Here is an 18,250-nt window from a genome sequence, read left to right as displayed (position 1 = left end):
CCTTTAAGGCGGCCGCGTAGGTCAGTTGAGAAATATGACTTGACTGAAGGAGGGTGGCGCTTAAACTACTGTGACAGCGACTGGCCATGTGAATGCAGCTGAAGGAGTTATCAGCGGGAAACCGAGATCAACAGATAATCGTCACCACTGCCTCTTTTTTTCTTTTTTTTTTACCCCCAAACACGTCTGACTGGAATTTTCTTAAATGGTTCATTTGCGCTCAAATTCTTTTTTAGATTTTCTCTCACGGGCCACCCCGGATCGCTAAAGTTCAGAGAGCTACATTTAAAGAATAGAATTATAGTGTAGTTTCCCCAAATGGACTCTGACTTGTAAGCCTGTGTGAAGATAGAGTGGAGTCACTGTGGTAGAGTCCGCACGGGACAGGCGGATGCGTTAGAGGTCTCAGCTTTACGCATTTACCGGAGGAGGGCTGGACTCATCGCGTTAATCCGGAGAGTTGCTCACAGTTTGTCCCTCTGTGCACCGCTGTTGACAGCAAGCCGGTGTAAAACATGCTGCAAAATGGAAACGGAAAGCAAAAAGCTCCGCAACCGCCAAATACTGGTGGGACAGAGTCAGACTCCACGGATGGCAACCCGAAACTGCAGCAAGAGCAGCCGGCAGTTCTCCCAGCCGCCGACAAGAAGGACGCAGAGTCCACACACTTCCCCATGCCCACTTACCCTAAACTGGAGATAAAGCGAAACGCGGTGACGGACGATTATAAAGTCTCCAATCAGGTTCTGGGCTTGGGGATCAACGGCAAAGTCCTCGAGTGCTTTAACAAGAAAACTGGAGAGAAGTGCGCGCTAAAGGTATCGAAGTCTCATGAGTATATCATAAATTGTCCCCGGCCCTCCTGTTGACACTCTCACAGTATAACTGCAGACTTTATAGCTTTTAAGCGATAACTCTAGATCATCCCAGCTGAAAGAACACCTGTTTCTGATACAAGTTTATCTCTCACTTTGTTTGGATGTAATAACATAGATGTCGACTGTCCAGACTGGTCAATCCATTTGGAAAAACAGGCGTCAGTCCATTATGTTGGATTATGGTGGTGTGTCTAGGTATTTATTTATATCACTTGCTGCTCCTCTAAATTTGATCCTAATCTAATGCAAGTATGGTTTAAATACCTAACTGTGTGGAAACACACATAAGGGTCCATAAGCTATCCTAAAGTGTTTGTTTGCACTGTGGGTTTAAAATATAAGAGTGGAAACTTGTGTAGACAAGAATCAAGAACTATGACCTTTATGGAAGTAGGATTTTCTTTTTCCAGGAACATGAAAGGTTAAAGGTTACTAACAAAACCAGTGTTTGACATAGACAGATAGATGAATAGACTGCTGGTTTTGCATGTATATATACCTACTGATCATACTGGGTTTGACATGCACTGTACATGCTTCTCCCCGAGCTCACATTCACTTATCTGGTGGTGTTTCCTGGAAGGTCAGCCCTTTGCAATCAGTTCCAAGTTAATGGGTGTGTGGTCACCTAGCCATAAAATATCACGTGATACACTGCTTCAAAGACACACGGACTGTGATGGTGACACTTTATTCTGGGAGCGGTAGAAACCTTCACACTCATCTGCACACATGCACAGGTCGTCAGGTTTTCACCTGTCACCACTGGTCCACAGACCCGGAGAGATTTACTGGCTTACAGTAATCCATCTGGATCTGAGCTGCCAGCCAGGCAGCAGTGTCAAAAGGAGAGCATACCCAAAACTTTGGGATAGAAACTAAAGCTAAAGATTTAAAAATGAGATAAACTGCAGCAGGAAATTGAATATTACAAAAAAAAGATAGAATGCCAAAATCAGAAAGGGGATACTTTTCTTGATAGCATCATGGGTGGGACTGGTAAAGAAAACAATTCTGCTTAGAAATATGAGCAGAAAGAATTACTTAAAATGAAAAAGACTTCCGATGCGGAAAAAATCTTCAGGCAAAATGCTAATCTGAATCCAGCAAGTTTTTGTCTTTTGTCAGAAGTAATGACAGAACTGAAACACACAAAGAAAGTTTTGTGTCTTTTAATGTTCTGCCAAAAGACTGTGTGTGTGTCACTGCAACCACACTGTTCCGTAGGGGAAAGCCGGCAATAGATCGCTGTGACCCAAGTAGAGAGGGAACGCATCACATTAAGCCTCTGACCATCTTCTTCTCTCTGAAGATCTGTTAAAAGGTGTTAAGAGACGGCAGAAGAAACACTTCTGATGGCTCAGTCTGTCTTCTCTATTGTAGCTGCTGCAGTTTTTCTTTTGCACTGTGCTTGTTCATACAGCCGTTTATGTAAATTTGATTAATTTTGTTATGTCAAGTTAAATAGTGAGTAAAAGTAAACAGAAGTTAGACTGATGTAGAGTCGGATGACCGGCCCATTGGGTTTTTAAATTAAGTGTTGCTCTGAGCGCTGAATGTAATAGATGGCTATGGCTTTAATCTACTTTGCAGCAGTGCTTGAACAAAGCCATCCTTTCAGTGTAATGCAGTTAAAGTTATCTTGGTTCTTTTAACTTGGATTTTTCTTACTTAACAGCAGGGGATGGGAGAGAGAGCCCTGTGGATGTTTGGATGCGTTCGTGACCTCCACCATTAACTGCTTAGACAGAAGTACAAATGATTGTTCCACTTAAGAGAACATTGGGCCTTTTCGAGTGAAGCTAAATGGCCTGCAGGCCTGTTTTACTCATAGTCAAAATCTTATCAATGGCTTTGGGTTCTGTGGTTATCACTTTGGCACACTTGTTGCACAAATGAGTGTGTTTCAGGGTGTAAATTATCCAAACCATAAAGGAAATGCCCACTGTTTTGGTTAAAGGCAGCTCCAAAAAAGACTTTTGTTTTGAAAGTTTCTGTAAGATCTCATAGGTTAGGGTTAAGCTCCCTCCAACAAGTTAATCAGTCTCTGGGGTCCTCTTGAATGAATTGAAGGATTTAGGCTTTTAAACCTCATCAACCCAACAGAGCTGGAAGTGTCTTGTTGGGATCACTCTGATCACTCTGTACCTTTACAGCACAGAGGAACTTTATGTTTTCATTGCTTCACTTCCACTTTCTATATGCAAAAATGCATTGTGAGTATTTTTATACTTGAGCAGTAGAAGTCTTCTAAGAGGTGGCTGTGAGCACAGGTCATCTGCATCCTTGGGCAAGATACTGAACTGAAGTTCCCTTGATGTGTTCATCAGAGTGTGAATGTCAGACAGAAAGCAAAGTGTGTGAATGACTGAGGTTCAAGTAGAAAAGCACTATAGAAGAAAAAGGCCATTTACAATTTTGAGTGAGTTTTTCAGGCTTTTTAAATCATTATAAAGAAAAAAAAAGTGATTCTAGAATTGGTATCATCAGTCTGTGTATCACTTTGGTCCAAAAGCAAAAGAAACAACCCAACAAATCTTTGATGTTCTCTGAATATGAACATGTTAGGATTGCTGACATTAGTATTTAGCACTTACACAGTCTCCTGCTTTCTAGACCACTTTGCTGTAGCCTTTATGAGCAGATCTTTATTGGCAGATGTTGTAAAGATAAACCACATTTTTATGAAGATATACAGACCAGCACTTTGAAATTCACTAATATTTAATAGAGTGTAAACATGTTCGAGCAATTAAAGTGTGTTTGTGTGTGTGCGCGCGTGTGTGTGTTAACCAAGGTTCTGTGGGAGGCAGCATGTGGTTAAATTTAGTGGGCGTTATCAGCTAAAGGTGTGTGTCTCAGTGTTTCTTAAGCTTCTCCTGACACAGATCTGATTCTTCTGAGTGTCGAGTCATCGTTGACTGGTTTACGTGCCCTTTCAAATAAGAACAAAATCCTCCTGAAGATTAACTGTCTCGTTCTCTTAGTCCTTCCTCTGCAACCCTTTTTATGTTTTACTACAGTGCTACAGGCCCCTTTTTATTAGAGCCGATTCTGTTTCGCTGCAGGAAATTAAGGAAACCAGCTCATAAACTATCTGCTCTTGATTGGAGTCATAAAGCTATAAATTACATAGCAAAAGCAAAACCTGCCCACTGCTCCGCTTAAAGTCAAGGCAAGTGGGCGAGGGTGAGCAAAATAGGACACATGTAGTAGCAGATCAGACACCGGAAACCCTCAACTTCTTCTTTTAACACACTGCCGTCCTCTGAACCCTTTGCTTCCTCTTTGACATTAGCAAGCAAAAAAAGATAGAGGAAAAAAAGGCGCTACACAGATGAGCTGTTTCTTTCCGGAATTTTGGAGTTTCCAAGAAATTTCATGTTTACCCACCAGCTGAATCCAATTTGCTCGGGTAGAGCCTTGCGAAAGTCACCTGCAACACACCACAGATTTATGTATGTGTGTCTGTCATACGTCAGTGAGTCAAACTCTGTGTGTGTTGTGTATTCCAGGCGCAGTCTGTAAGCAGACCGGCCTTGTGAACAACAGGGGATAGCTCCATCACTGTCACATCCAAAAATACCCCTTGACTGTGTGCTATGTCAAAGTCTGTCACCTGCTTTGTACGTCTGTGTGTGTGTGTGTGTATGTGTGTGTATGTGTGTGTGTCTGCTGTATTGCAAACTGTGTGAGTACCCGGCTATTCCAGTATTCCAGTATTCCAGTATTTATAGGCATCAGTTCTTATACTGACATTAGAGCTTGAACTACCAATCCACTTACAGTCGTTTTGAAAAGAAAGTACCCTCTTTCCGTGCTTTGGTTTTACATAACAACAAAAAAATCATCTGATTCTCACCAGTTGTTAAAACTATTTAAATGCCACCTCAAAGGAGGAACAGCACGCAGCATGAGATTATAAATCATTACTTATTAAACAATAGCTAAGCTAAAATATGGAAGTTGTGTAAGAGACTAAGCACACCTCACGATTCAGTAGCTTGTAGAATCACCGTTAGCTGCAGAAACCTTAAATAATGGTTTTCTGTATGAGTATCAGTCTCTCACATCTTTGTGAATGAATTTTGGCCCACTTTCTTTGCAATGTTATGGGTATTTGTTTATGCACAGCTCTCTTAGGGTCATGCCACAGCCTTTGCGTCAGGTTTATCTGGACTTTGACTGGGTCAACACCTTGCTTCTTTTCTTTTTCAGTCATTCTGTCGTGGATTTGCTGCTGTGCTTGGGATTAAAACAGTATCATTGACCCAGTTTAGCCCAAGCTGTAGTTGTTGCACAGACGCCCTCACCTTTGAATTTAAAGTACTTTGGTATACAGAGGAGTTCACGGTTGACTCAATGAGTGCAAGGTACCCAGGTCCTGTGGCTGGAAAGCAAACCAAAATCATCACCCCCTCCACCACCGTGCTCGACAGTTGGTGCGGGGTGTTTGTGCCGATGTGCTGTGTTTGGTTTTCACCAAACGTAACACTGTGAAATATGGCGCAACATCTCCACATTGGTTTGTTCATATGAAACTTTGCAGTGCTAAGAAATGCTGCAAATGTTCCTTTTAGATTGAAGAGGCTTTTTTTCCCCAGTCACCTCTCAAAAAAGCCATATTTGTTCAGTCTTTTTCTATTTGTGCTGTCACAAACTTTAACATTTAACATACCAACTGAGGCCTGTGGAGTCTGAGGTATAACTGCATTGTCTGACCTTGGGGTCAATTTGATGTCTTGAATGTTTTCCAGTTGTGAGTAGGGATGGGTATCGAAAACCGGTTCTTGTTGAGAACCGGTTCCCACTGTTTCAATTCCTTGGAATTGTTTGCCATTTTTGCAAACGATTCCCTTATCGATTCCAGTCGCCCCGAATGACGTCACCACGTTGCGGAGCGTCATTTACCTGGCAGGAAACACGGCGCCTAAGCGGCTCAAACGCTCAAAAGTTTACGAGAACGGATGACAACAGGGCAACTTGCAATACTTGCAAAGTAGATACTTCATTTAAGGGAGGAAACACTACGAATATGCAAAAGCATTTGCTCACAAAACACGTGATAACCTTAAATGAATGTCATGTTTTTAATTCCGCTCCGGACTCGTGAATCTCAACCCAGCAGCAGCGGTAACGTTTGCACGTCCTCTCCCGTTAATGCGGCAGGTAAATAATCAACTAACAGTGCATATTATGTTAGCGCGATCTGCCTTATTACAAAACCTGCTATTACTGTGCATTTAGGTGACCATGATGAGACAGACAGACAGAGTCTGGCTGGCTCAGATGCTGGCAGTTCTCGCTGCAGTCTACCGGTAGCGTCTCCTTTCAGGCCAGGATAGACGAATGTCACCGAGCAGTGACCAAGTTTGTGGTAAAAGGCTTGAACCAGTGTTGCCAACTCCCCAGTAAGGAAAATCGCTATTGGCTGTCCTAAAAGTCGCTAGAAGTCGCTAAATGATGTCATCGCCTGATTTGCATAATTGGTCATGCTAATCTAATTGTAACCCATGTTGTTGGAGAGAGAAATAACATCGTGGAAGAGACATTAAGTGAGTAAAAAACTTCCTAAATGCATTTAGTTTATTTAGAACTACAAATTAAATTTATTTTAGCAATTATTGTTTTTTTTAATGTCACAATTCCAACCCTGCTCCTTTACCCGGGCTTGGACCGGCAAAAGTGACCTGAAATAGGCACTCTGGTGGAGTTACTTTGTGTGTGTGTTTATAAGTAGTTTTAAACCTTGTGATCCACAAAACAGCATACGAGTAAAAGAAGAACTGACTGCGTTACAGCACCCGCTGCTTGTTGAGAGTAAAATCGATACGCGCTTTCACGTCCTTTTTTTAGCGACCTTTTTTCTAAAAAAAAGTCGCTAAGGGGTCTGAAAACTCGCTAAATATAGCGACAAAGTCGCTAAGTTGGAAACACTGGCTTGAACCCATTTGCCACAGCAGATGCCCCCAATTTTAGGTAAGTGAATGTGTTTAATTGTAGGCAGGGACATTACTGGATATTCTTGTGTAATTGCTACTGAATAATTTATGTTATGCTTTGTTATTGCTACAGAAGAAGATTTATTTTATTATTTTACATTTACAATTTTTTTTCCTGGGGACCCTGTGACACCCATTGAAGAGCCGTAGGCTGGATCTCTTAAGATCTCACTGTTGGGTTTGTAAGGCCATGTTACTCCTAAATTTCTATCTTGTTCAAAGAGAAGATATAAAACAAAGTTCTAAGCTAATCGAACTTAGTGTTCTCCTTTTTTAAAAAGAATCGATAAGAGAATCGATAAAGAATCGAATCGTTAAACAGAATCGAAAATGGAATTGGAATCGTGAAAATCTTATCAATACCCATCCCTAGTTGTGAGTAATCAGATTAAAACCAAAACTGATGAGCAACAAGATCACTCGTGATATCTTGACGTTGTGTAACACACACCTGAATGGTGCAGACCAGAGAACTGCCAAAAATCATCTGCTTTTATAGCATTGAATGCATCTGCCTAGCAACACCTGGCTCATACTTACCCTCTTAACTCCTTTGTAAGCAGTAGGGATGTACTGCTCACTGCTTTTACAGTTTTTGACTGACCTTTTGTTAAAAAAAAAATAACAACACAGTGTAATATATCATGTAATTTTTTCATACAAGAGCGTATTTGCCAAATTTTTAGACCCACATATGTCTTGACATGTAAAACCTAAGACGATGTTGATTATTTTTACCATCAACGTATTTAGTATTGATTCATCTACTTATCAGCTTGGCTCATGTATATCACATTATGCAGAAAAAAACAAAAACTGCTTTTGTTTTTTTGTTTTGTTTTTTAAAATGTTTTTATAAAATGATGCTGCTGCTGTGTTACACTACACCAAAACTATCCATGTTAAAGTTGAATGACTCCTCATAAATGATTATATAACGTGACATGATCTGTCCTTCTCTCTGCGTCTCTCCCAGATTCTCTATGATAGTCCCAAAGCGAGGCGAGAGGTGGAGCTCCACTGGCGAGTGTCAGGAGGGCCGTACATCGTTCGCATCCTGAGCCTCTATGAGAACATGTATCACGGGAAGAAGTGCTTGCTCATCATCATGGAGTGGTAGGATCTCACCAGTCAGTTAGCACTTCCTTGAATCAAACACTTTCTCTGTACTTTCATATTTAAAGCTTTTCTTTAAAAAACAACAGTGTCTTGAAACTTAGAGCAAGTCTGCTCTCTTTTTGTTGAAAGCATGACATTAAAGAAGTTTTCATTCTGTAGGACGTAATGATGAATCAGTATTTTAATGTGAAAAAGAGCTCGGAGTGGGTACAGAGTCCCATAAGTCACAGCTCCGAGTAAGATGACGCCCTTTGAATAAATGACAACATAACAAAGTGAAAGATTAAAAATAACAAGCTAAAGTTGCCTTGCATCATTTTTACAGCTTACACTTTTGCTTTTTCTCTCTCTCTTTTTTTTTTTAACCTTGCTTCATGACAAACAAAGAAAATGAGCTCAGCAGTGATTAAGGTCTTACAACATGCCCACATGTTTTTCCAACAAGATACTATCAACGCTGTTGTGACACTGTAACTGCACAGATAACAGCAACTCAAGCTCAAAGTGTTAGTTGGGCTAAATATAAACAGAATTAAGAGGCCGTCCTGTATATGGTCTCCTTCTGTCAAATAATAACATTAGTTCTTTACTGAAGTTAGGTTAGGATAGAGCCGGGCACACGCTTACGTCATCTGTGGATTTTATTTGAAATCAGAGATTACATCACCTTTCAGCACAGCCGGTGAAGCCATTCCCACGAACGTTATGCAGACGTCACGGCAGCCATGTTGACACGAAGTAACACAGGTGTTACCGGTGTCATTAACCAGGGAGTCTGATTTGTTTACGAGCCTTAATTATGTGATTAGTAACACCTGCGTTTTCCAGCTACGTCATGTCACATGGCCGCTGGGAGAAAAGGGTCTATTTTTTTTTAAATATGTAGAACACATGTTTAGTTACATAATAAGCTCTGCCCCACTGAGCCATAGTGACCTTTAACTTTATACAAGTTAAAGGTCAGTTATAAGAGCTGCTGCTCTGAAGCTGACATAGAGACAGAATTTCATCTGGGCTTCATGTGTCATGACAAACTGTTTGTAATGAATTCAACGCCATTGCTAAACAGTCTGTGTGTTTGTGTAAGTGTGTGTGTGTGTGCGTGTGTGTGGTTCAGGTATTACTCATGTTGTGGGGAAGTGTTTTCCTTATAAGGACAAAAACACTTGTCTACATATGGTGACTGTCCAAGTCAATGCATGTTGTAAGGTAGGAGAAGGTTAAAGGTTTGGAAAGTAGCTACAGTTAAGGTGAATATGAGTGAAGGACGCATAACTGTGTGTGCTTTGACACATGTTTGAACTCTGGACTTTTTATTTCTCTAAGGGAGAAAATGTGAATAATTCAGAGGAAAAAAAAAGGAACTCCATAGGCATGACACCTTTGCTCAGTATGTGGGAATTTTAAAGAGTGATTGTCATCACCGCATTGACTGACATGGCAGGTGTTTGTTATATGTGCGTAGTGACCTTGACGGTACACACACAGCGAGAGAATGTCTGCTGCTTCCTGTATGAAGGAAGTTGCTCGGCTCGCTGTGGGTAGCTTAGCAGCTCCCGTTCCTCCTTCAGCTCTCAGTTCATTTGTGATCCACAAGAAGCGTGCTGGAGTAAGTGCGCTTACTTAATGCAATTATGGAGACATTTTTCCAAAGAACTCAAGGTGGAGTTTCAGGTATCAGTGATTCTCTATATCACACAATGAAAGTGGAGAGTGGGAAGCATCTGGCTCAAGATGTTTTTGGTAGTGAGTCTCTGAACGTTTCTCAGATATAAAATGAAACCAAACGTTTATGTTATTGCAAAATAACCTCTTATTGTGCTGCTAAGTCATTAATGACACTACAGAAGTGACAAATAGTGTTTATATCACTGCAAGATGAATTAATAATGGCACACTCATTCAGTATAAACACAGTTTTGTTTAGTAGGACTTTGGTGTTTTTCCCTTCTTCCTGTTTTTAAACTGTCTCAGTTTCACTTTCACTCAGTATTTTTATTATTTCACTTACCGTTTCGTCACAGAAGAAACTCCAAAAGATTTAGCAGTGTGAGTAAATAGTTCATAATTAAGTAAAAGAATCCCCCCTTTAAAAAATAACACTAGTAGTTTAAAATAATCCTGGTGCTTTTGCTTTGGGGGAAGACCAACATTTCTTTTGGTCTTCCTTTCCTTTACTGATGGAAAAAAATGCTCCCAAATTTTGGTGTAAAGGCAAGCAGGTCTTTAATGATCTCTAATGTGTAATTTACAGACAACCTTACATGGACAGGCTCCTGCAGCAGAGCTCTAGACTCCTGTCGTCTGATCAGGGTCACCCATCTGTTCCACACACTTATTTTAAAACCAGGCGTGATCACACTTTAGACCCTTAACTTTGGAACAGCCTTCCTTATCAGGTTGGCTGATGGTTGGCTCTGTGGTTTGTTTGAATCTTTTGTCTGTTATCTGTGGCTTTTTGTATGCAGGATTGAATGAAAGGCTGTGTGCTTGACTCTGTACAAATATGTACACTTATTTTTAAAGCCTTTTTATCCCAACTGTGAAGCACTTTGTAAAAGTGGTACACGTGTACTAACAGAAATGTGGGTACTATTCTATAATACACTGATCCCTGTTCTCTCCCTGCTTGTCTATGTGTCCAGTATGGAGGGAGGAGAGCTGTTCAGCAGAATCCAGGCCAGAGGAGACCAGGCGTTCACTGAAAAAGGTGAGGACTGATGGAGGGCAGACTCCACGTGATGGATACACAGCAACGGTGACGTGTTAACTAGTTAAAGCGAGCTCTCTTTCATCTGTGCCTCCTGTTGTTTTAACACTGGAATTGCTTCTGGTTTGAGAGAGTCTGCTTACCTGTTTTTCCTCCCAGAGGCATCAGAGATTATGAGGGACATCGGCACGGCCATCGATTTTCTCCACAACATTGATATCGCGCACAGAGACATCAAGGTACGCAGAGATGAAGTTCAGTGCCCAAATCGTGAAGCATGTGATGTCATGTCTGGGTAGTTTGGTGAAAGCTTGGTTCACTTGTTTTCCTCTGCTGCTTCCACCTCCAGCCAGAGAACCTGCTGTACACAAGTAAAGAGAAAAATGCGGTCCTCAAACTGACAGACTTTGGCTTTGCAAAGGAGACCACGCTGCATAATCCTTTGCAGACTCCTTGTTATACTCCGTACTATGTGGGTAAGATGTCTTACTTTGTCCCGGGATGGGTTTGGGCCATATTAACAAATGAGCCAGATGTTTCAAAATGACAGTAATAAGCTGCTGAGTCACTTTTTGCCTGTGCCCTAATCTCCACTGTTATATTGTTTGTACGTGTGTATTCCTGTTGATAAGCTCCCGAGGTTCTGGGTCCAGAGAAGTACGACAAGTCATGTGACATGTGGTCTCTGGGCGTCATCATGTACATCCTGTGAGTACTGTCTTTGTGTGGAGGCCAGTGCTGATTTCACCACAGATGTTATTGTACGGCGCATGTATTTGTATTTGGATATTGTTACAAGAAGCGCTGCTTAATTTTATTACGTTTTTAAATGGTCGTCATCATTACGGCTTGTTTGTCTCTGCAGATTGTGCGGCTTCCCTCCGTTTTACTCGAATACAGGCCAAGCCATTTCTCCTGGGATGAAGAGGAGGATCAGGATGGGCCAGTATGAATTTCCTAATCCAGAGTGGTCGGAGGTGTCACAGGAAGGTGAGGAACTCAAACTAAAACACTGTCAAACAGCATATTAGCTTGCAGCCATATAGGCAACGAGCACACATAGTTACCGTTAGGTCTATTTGTTTTTAGACAAGGACAGTTTTTGTAGGGTTGCCTCTTTACACCAGCACAGTGGATTTTAAATCAAACAGATGATTTAAGTGCAGATTTACAGCTTTGACAAGGGGTTTGATGAAAATTATATAATATATAAAATTTTGTATAAACTATTTAGAGATTTAAAGCCATTTTTTCTGCTTAGTCTGCCATTTTCAGAGGTTCAACTGGACAAAGTAGCATAATTTTAAATAAAAGGATTTTTTTTTATACTTGGATAAAAAACCTCTGCAGTCAGATACTTTTTGAAGTCTAGAAACCACAGACCAAATGTTGTGCTTCCTATCTTAAGATGCTCTGCGAGGCCTTTACTGCAGCCTCCTTCAGTTGCTGCTTGTTGAGGTTGAGATCAGCTGACCGACTTGGCCATTGAAAAATATCCGATCTCAAACGGAGGGTTGTTTATAAAAAACAAAACTAAAATTTTCTAAAATTACTGTAAATTCCTTAGACGTGTCAAATTAAAGCCACTGTGCTGTTTAAGAGATGCAAAATTCATAAACATGTTTCATTCTTCAAAAATGTACAAATTTTCTACAACTTTTAATTTTGTATGGCAGCAAAAAAAAAGTCTGTAGCTTCCCTCTGTTTAATCCATATGAATAGAAACTCCTGTAGGCTAAACATCTGAGCTTTTGTGAGAGAATTACAAAAAAAACATTTTTAATATATTTGTCTTTTTATTGTAAACATTTGCAGGTTTTACAAATGTTTGCAATCATGTGTGACACAGCAGTGTTTATCTGCATTCATGCATGTATGGCCTGCTTGTCTGCTCTCTATTGTCAGAAACAGGAAACCTTAAACAGCAGGGGCTGCACTCAGGCCAATTCTGCAGATTTACTAAATGTCAATGTATGTCAAGTTAAGATATTATCATATAGAAACATTTTCGAGAATCATATACAGCAAGATATAATCTTGCCCCAGTTTGCATCTCGCTGTTATATAAACTTTACTTACAGTGTGGTTAAAAAGTATTTGGCCCTTCTTGGTTTCTTAGTTTTGTGTATATTTGTGTATATGTGTATATTTTCACAATTAAATGTTTCAGATCATAAAAAATGTAATATTAGAGAAAGATAACCCACGTAAATAAAAATGCAGTTTTTAAATGATGATTATTTTTATTAAGGGAAAAAATACTATCCAAACCAACCTGGCTGTGTGTGAAAAAATGATTCCCTCCCTTGTTAAATCTTGAATTAACAGTGAATGATAAATGATGAACCACATTTCTTTAGAAAGCTGAGTTTAATTTCACCCGTCACACCCAGGCCCGATTGCTGCCAGACCTGTCGAATCAAGAAGTCGCTAAAAGAGAAACTGCCTGACAAAGTGAAACAAGCTAAAAGATCTCAAAAAGCAACATTTCATGCCATGACCTAATTTAAAAAGTCACTGACAACTATCAGGCTTAGAAAGGTTACACAGCAAAATCTCCAGTGTTAAATTGACACTAGAGAGTGTCTATATGGGTCCACCAAAATGGGTGTTAAATATAACACTGTTGAGTGTTAAATGAACACTTTTGACAGTGTTATATTTTTTTAAAGTAACCTAGTCAGTTTTGAAGATTAACAATGACCAACACTGAGCAGTGCTGATTTTCTAACACTGGAAAATAACTCAAAATGTTAGAAATTTTAAAAAAAAAGTCTTCAGGCCTCACGTGCCTCAGTTAAGGTCAGAGTTCACGAGGCATCTATGGGGGAGGTCCAAGGAGAAAACCACTGCTGACCAAAAAAAAAACCTCACAAGGGCTCATCTCACATCTTCATCTTGATTATACCCAAGGCTTTGACTTGGGTATAAGTCTGGACTGACGAGACAAAAGGTGATCTGGGCGACTTGCTGTACCTGATGGAACCGTGAATTCTGTTCTACCACAAAATCCTGAACTGTAGCCATCAGTTTATGCCCTGAAGCTCAGGTGCACAGCAAGACAGAGGTCCGTAAAAAAAACAGCAAGTCTACCTGTGAATGGCTCAAAAAACCAAAATGAAGGTTTTGAAGTGGTCTAGTCAAAGTGGACTGAAATGTGATTGAGGTGCTTTGACCTTAAACAGGCGGTTCGTAGTCGAAAACCCTCCAATGTGACTGATTTAAAATAATTCTCCAAAGATGAGTGGGCCAAAATCCTACACAAACACTTGATTGCAATTCTTCCTGCCAAGGGTAACACAACCAGTTATTAGGTTTAGGCGGGGATTACTTTTTCAGATATAGCCAGGTAGTTTGGGATTCTTTCCCCAATAAATCTTGTTCTAATGTTGAATATTCTGTCCATTGTCACCGTCTCTTTAAATTGCATCCAGTGTTAAATATGTGGCTCCGTTTGCTCCAGTGACTCCTTCTTCTTCTTGGTATTATATTTAAACTCTGCTCTGACCTTTGATTCAACCTTAACCAATTTGTAATGATGCAAATTAAAGTTACAAGGGGTTGTTTTTTTTAGCATAATATCCCTGAGTAATATTTTCCTTTTCCTTCACAGTGTGCTGTTGAAAGTACTTTGACTCACAGAAAATGCACCAGTGAAATATTTTGTTAATTCAATAAGTTTGGTTGTGGAAACATCAACAACTGGGGGGAAAACCTTTTTTTTTTCATATCAAGTCTTATTTATATACAGTACTGTGCAAAAGTCTTGAGCCACATGGGATTTCTTTATATTCCGCTTCCATGGAGCTAATTTCAGACAGTGGTACTGGGTATATTTTCAAAATTGATGTCAGAAAAGTCCGATTTTTAAATAGAATATTTAAAAATACCATCTGGAAAGCACCTATCTGGCAACAGCTTCTCTGTAAAGCATGACAGGGATCCCAAATGCACTGATAATAGATAATAGAAAGACACATAAAACACTATCAGTCTGTTCTCCCCAGAGCCTGAACCTCGAGACTAATTGAAGAAATTACAAGAAAGCATGCCTAAGAGTTCAGCCTTTGTTAAAGAATAAAGGTGGCCATGCAAAATATTCACTTTGATGGTTGTTAAAACTGTAAAAACTCTGTTTTTGCCTTATATCCTGTATTTCCCTGTACATTTGCCCATGTTTCAGCAAATCACAGCACATATTTTCAACTTATCTACCAATATATAAAACAATGAGACAAGCAGCTGTTTTAATAGTGACATTTGAATTCAACACATCAAAATCCACTATAAATAGGACATTTTATCTCCAAGGCAAACATCATGTGAAAAGTTGTAAACTTTGCATTGCCTTGTGTCTCCCAGCAAAAGATTTGATCCACCAACTACTGAAGACAGACCCTAACGAGAGAATGACCATCACCCAGTTTACGAACCACCCCTGGATCAATGTAAGCACCCGTACACGCCTCATCTACTGTTTCCTGCTCGTCTGTGCATCTGTTTGCTTACGTCCTCATCGGTGTTTGTGTTTTGACTCTGCAGCAGTCCATGATGGTTCCTTCCACTCCCCTGCACACCACACGGGTCCTGACAGAAGACAGAGAGATGTGGGAGGACGTGAAGGTCAGTAGCACGACAACATCGACCCCCTCTGGTCACATCTTGACATTACAGCTTGTTAATGATAGGCTGCTGAAATGTTCAGCTTGCGGTAGGGTTTCAGTTAACGTTGCAGTGGTTTATAGACCAGTATGGGGGAAAACTCCAAAAATATTGAACTGGTAACTTTCCAGAATGCATGAGAATGTCCCAGTTTACTCTGGTTTCTCTTGAAACCTCAAGCCTCCATGTACGCTCTGAAATGCACCTAAAGGCATACATATGATGTAATCAAGGCCGCTTACAATCACATCATTAAAAAGCTCAGAACCACAGAGGACATATACAACAATTTCAGCTGTTGGAGTAAAACCCTAACGACCTCTAAACAGATTTTCATGTGTGAAAACAGCAAAGTGGCCCTTTAAATATTCTAATGATGGAAATGTGAGGAAAACTGCCATCCTCATGTGTTTACATTCTTATTATCTCCTGACAACCAGCAGGGTGAAGAAGTGTTCGCAGTCTGTACAACTGTATGAGTTACAGTTTAATATTTAACCCAAACACACCTAAGCTTAGCTTACCTTTTGCCATTCCTGCATTTTTTCCTGATTTAAACTACTAAACAAAAGAAAACACCACTTCCTCATATCAAGTTCATTCAACCATGCAGAAATGTACAAAATGTCTCACTTAGGCAATCACTTATTTTCAATCCCTGTAAATAACATGTGGAATGGCACATTCCTTCACAACAGCTGAATGAACAGGTTTGTCATGATAAGGTATGAAAAGACCATTCAGCAAAATGATACGCTCACAATACACCACTGTTCGTTTCTGCAGTGGGTACTGGGTACAGCGTTGCATAAAAGGCCACTTCTCAAAAAGCAAAGAGTCAGGAGGGTACAGTCTTTATATTGAGCTTTATTCACAGTAAATGGAAAAGGTTTAGTTTTCTCTGAGGTCTGTTCTGACTCATTTTGAGTTCAGGCCTTTTTTTAAAATCATAAAAATATTTCCAGCCTGTTTCCTTTTTTCTTTCTACCTTTGCTTAGTTTTTTCCTGCTGCACAGATCTTGAACAGCAGCGAACTGCGTGGAAGCCTTTGCAGCGAAGATTTTGACATTATAGGAAACATCCTCCTTTGTTTCCTTTCTAAGAGTTGATGGTGTGAAAAATGACTAATGAGAGGATAGATGTCAGCTCTAATTATTTTGGGGTGGTGTAAAGCCTGGAAACAGCTAACCTGACACCATCCTACAGCAATAAATTCCACTTATCAGCACTTTTAAAGCTTCTCTGGTTAACATATCGTCTCTTTTTTTTAAAATTCATACCTATACTGATGTGTAAACAAAAAAAAGTTGCAGGCTCTTTGGGTTTTATGTCCTCACAGTTTCTTGACCAACACCTGCAACTGTTCCCTGCTGAGAAACAGTCCTCACTAAAACCGCAGCTTCTCCTTTTTATACTTTTTGTTTGGAAAATAAAAAGCAGACATATTGCGTTAATTCATTAGCTTTAGCGTGCTTGCTTGTTTTCTCCATTTTATGTCTTGACGTTATGCTAAGCTAACTGGCTGCTCTTTGGAAACATACATGTGCCACTGGTAAAAAAGCAAACGGTTTCCACATCCGTAAGCGCCAGCTAAATCCTCCAACATCTGCCTCTTCTCTCGCAGGAAGAGATGACCAGCGCTTTAGCGACCATGCGTGTGGACTATGACCAGGTGAAGATCAAAGATCTCGACACCTCCAGCAACCCTCTGCTCAACAAGAGGCGCAAGAAGGCCGCTGCGGGGGGCAAGAGTGGGTCCACGGTATGCCAGAGTCAGTGAGGCAAGGATGAGCTTTGGTGGAAGGTTCAAGAGGTGCTTTAGACTTCTGAGAGACTCAACTTCAAGCAAGTGTGCTCTAAAATAAGAGACATTAGGAACGCCAGAGTTAAACCTGGATATTTCGGGGACGTGGAGACGTGATATCACCTGTCTGTTGTCACCGCAGGCATCTCTGTTTTTAATTATTTTGTGTAATAATGTCTTTTCTTTTTTGGGGAGGGGGCTGGGCTGTTTGTAAGAGTACCTGTGTGTAGAGATATTTGTAGTGGTATACGTTGTGTATTTGAATGCTGGATTTACCTGTCTATGGTGTAACTATGCAGTTGTGTGCAGATCACACTCAAAGAAACTAACTGTGGACAGACTGTGAAACTAAAAGGCTCATTATTGTCTTTTGTCTTAATATCGTCCTTCGTTTGCTGCCTTCCTTTTAGGATTCAAAATCCTAAAATGTTAATAAAATGTAGCCTCCACAATCGCTTCCATCTGAGAAACTTTTTTTGTACAGAATCACTGCTGCAGATCAGTCTGGTGTCCTGTTAACAGAGCAGCACTCAGACTGTCAGCTTCCTGTAGCTGCAGTGGGCTAACGGCTGGTTGTGTTGCATTGGCAAGTTGTGTCAGTTTTCCTGAGAAATTTCTTATGTGTCACTGTGGTGATAAAATGCTTCCAGTAAATTGTGACTACAGTTTCTCTTTAAAATACAACCTTAGCAGGGAGAAAGGAAACCTCTTGGGTGAATCCACTTCACATAGATGCTAAGATTTTCCACGTGGTGGTTCTAAACACGCTCCTAAACTTAAAATAGAAGTTTTCGTGTGACAGACACGTTTCCTGTGGATGTGGCAACATTTTTCTTTTTTTTTGGTATCGTGTATTTCAGGCTTTGTCAGGCTGCTATTAATAGGAGCAGCGAAGTAGTTCTGTGGGACGCAGCCATCTGACATGTCATTCAACTGCAAAAGGTCAAAATTTTCATGTTTATGATTGCAACCTTTAGCCCACTTTGATCATGTGATGCCAAGAGTGTTAAGGGGACGCTGATCATAAAAAGCTACTTGGCTTTTCTGCCTTTGGGATGTTGCCGTACTGTCAGCA

At 40.4% G+C, this 18,250-nt stretch overlaps 1 protein-coding gene across 2 annotated transcripts; it reads left to right on the top strand.

Annotated features, from left to right (window-relative positions):
- Nucleotides 1-65: 65 nt before the first annotated feature.
- On the top strand, nt 66-17,627 carry mapkapk3 (MAPK activated protein kinase 3). Of its 2 annotated transcripts, none has more exons than XM_080890964.1 (10): nt 66-818; nt 7,857-7,996; nt 10,645-10,709; nt 10,869-10,948; nt 11,059-11,185; nt 11,342-11,417; nt 11,575-11,699; nt 15,072-15,157; nt 15,252-15,332; nt 16,996-17,627. In XM_080890964.1, exons 1-10 carry the CDS (start codon nt 516-518, stop codon nt 17,149-17,151), a joined length of 1,239 nt encoding a protein of 412 aa, XP_080747090.1. In that variant the 5' UTR covers nt 66-515; the 3' UTR covers nt 17,152-17,627. The 2 variants fall into 2 exon arrangements, with proteins under 2 accessions (XP_080747090.1, XP_080747091.1); XM_080890965.1 differs by lacking the exon at nt 66-818 and adding an exon at nt 5,673-6,047.
- Nucleotides 17,628-18,250: the final 623 nt, after the last annotated feature.

This window comes from Rhamphochromis sp. 'chilingali' (assembly GCF_963969265.1).
Source record: "Rhamphochromis sp. 'chilingali' genome assembly, chromosome: 9".
Classification (NCBI taxonomy): Eukaryota; Metazoa; Chordata; class Actinopteri; order Cichliformes; family Cichlidae; genus Rhamphochromis; species Rhamphochromis sp. 'chilingali'.
This window is presented reverse-complemented; position numbering and strand designations above follow the sequence as displayed.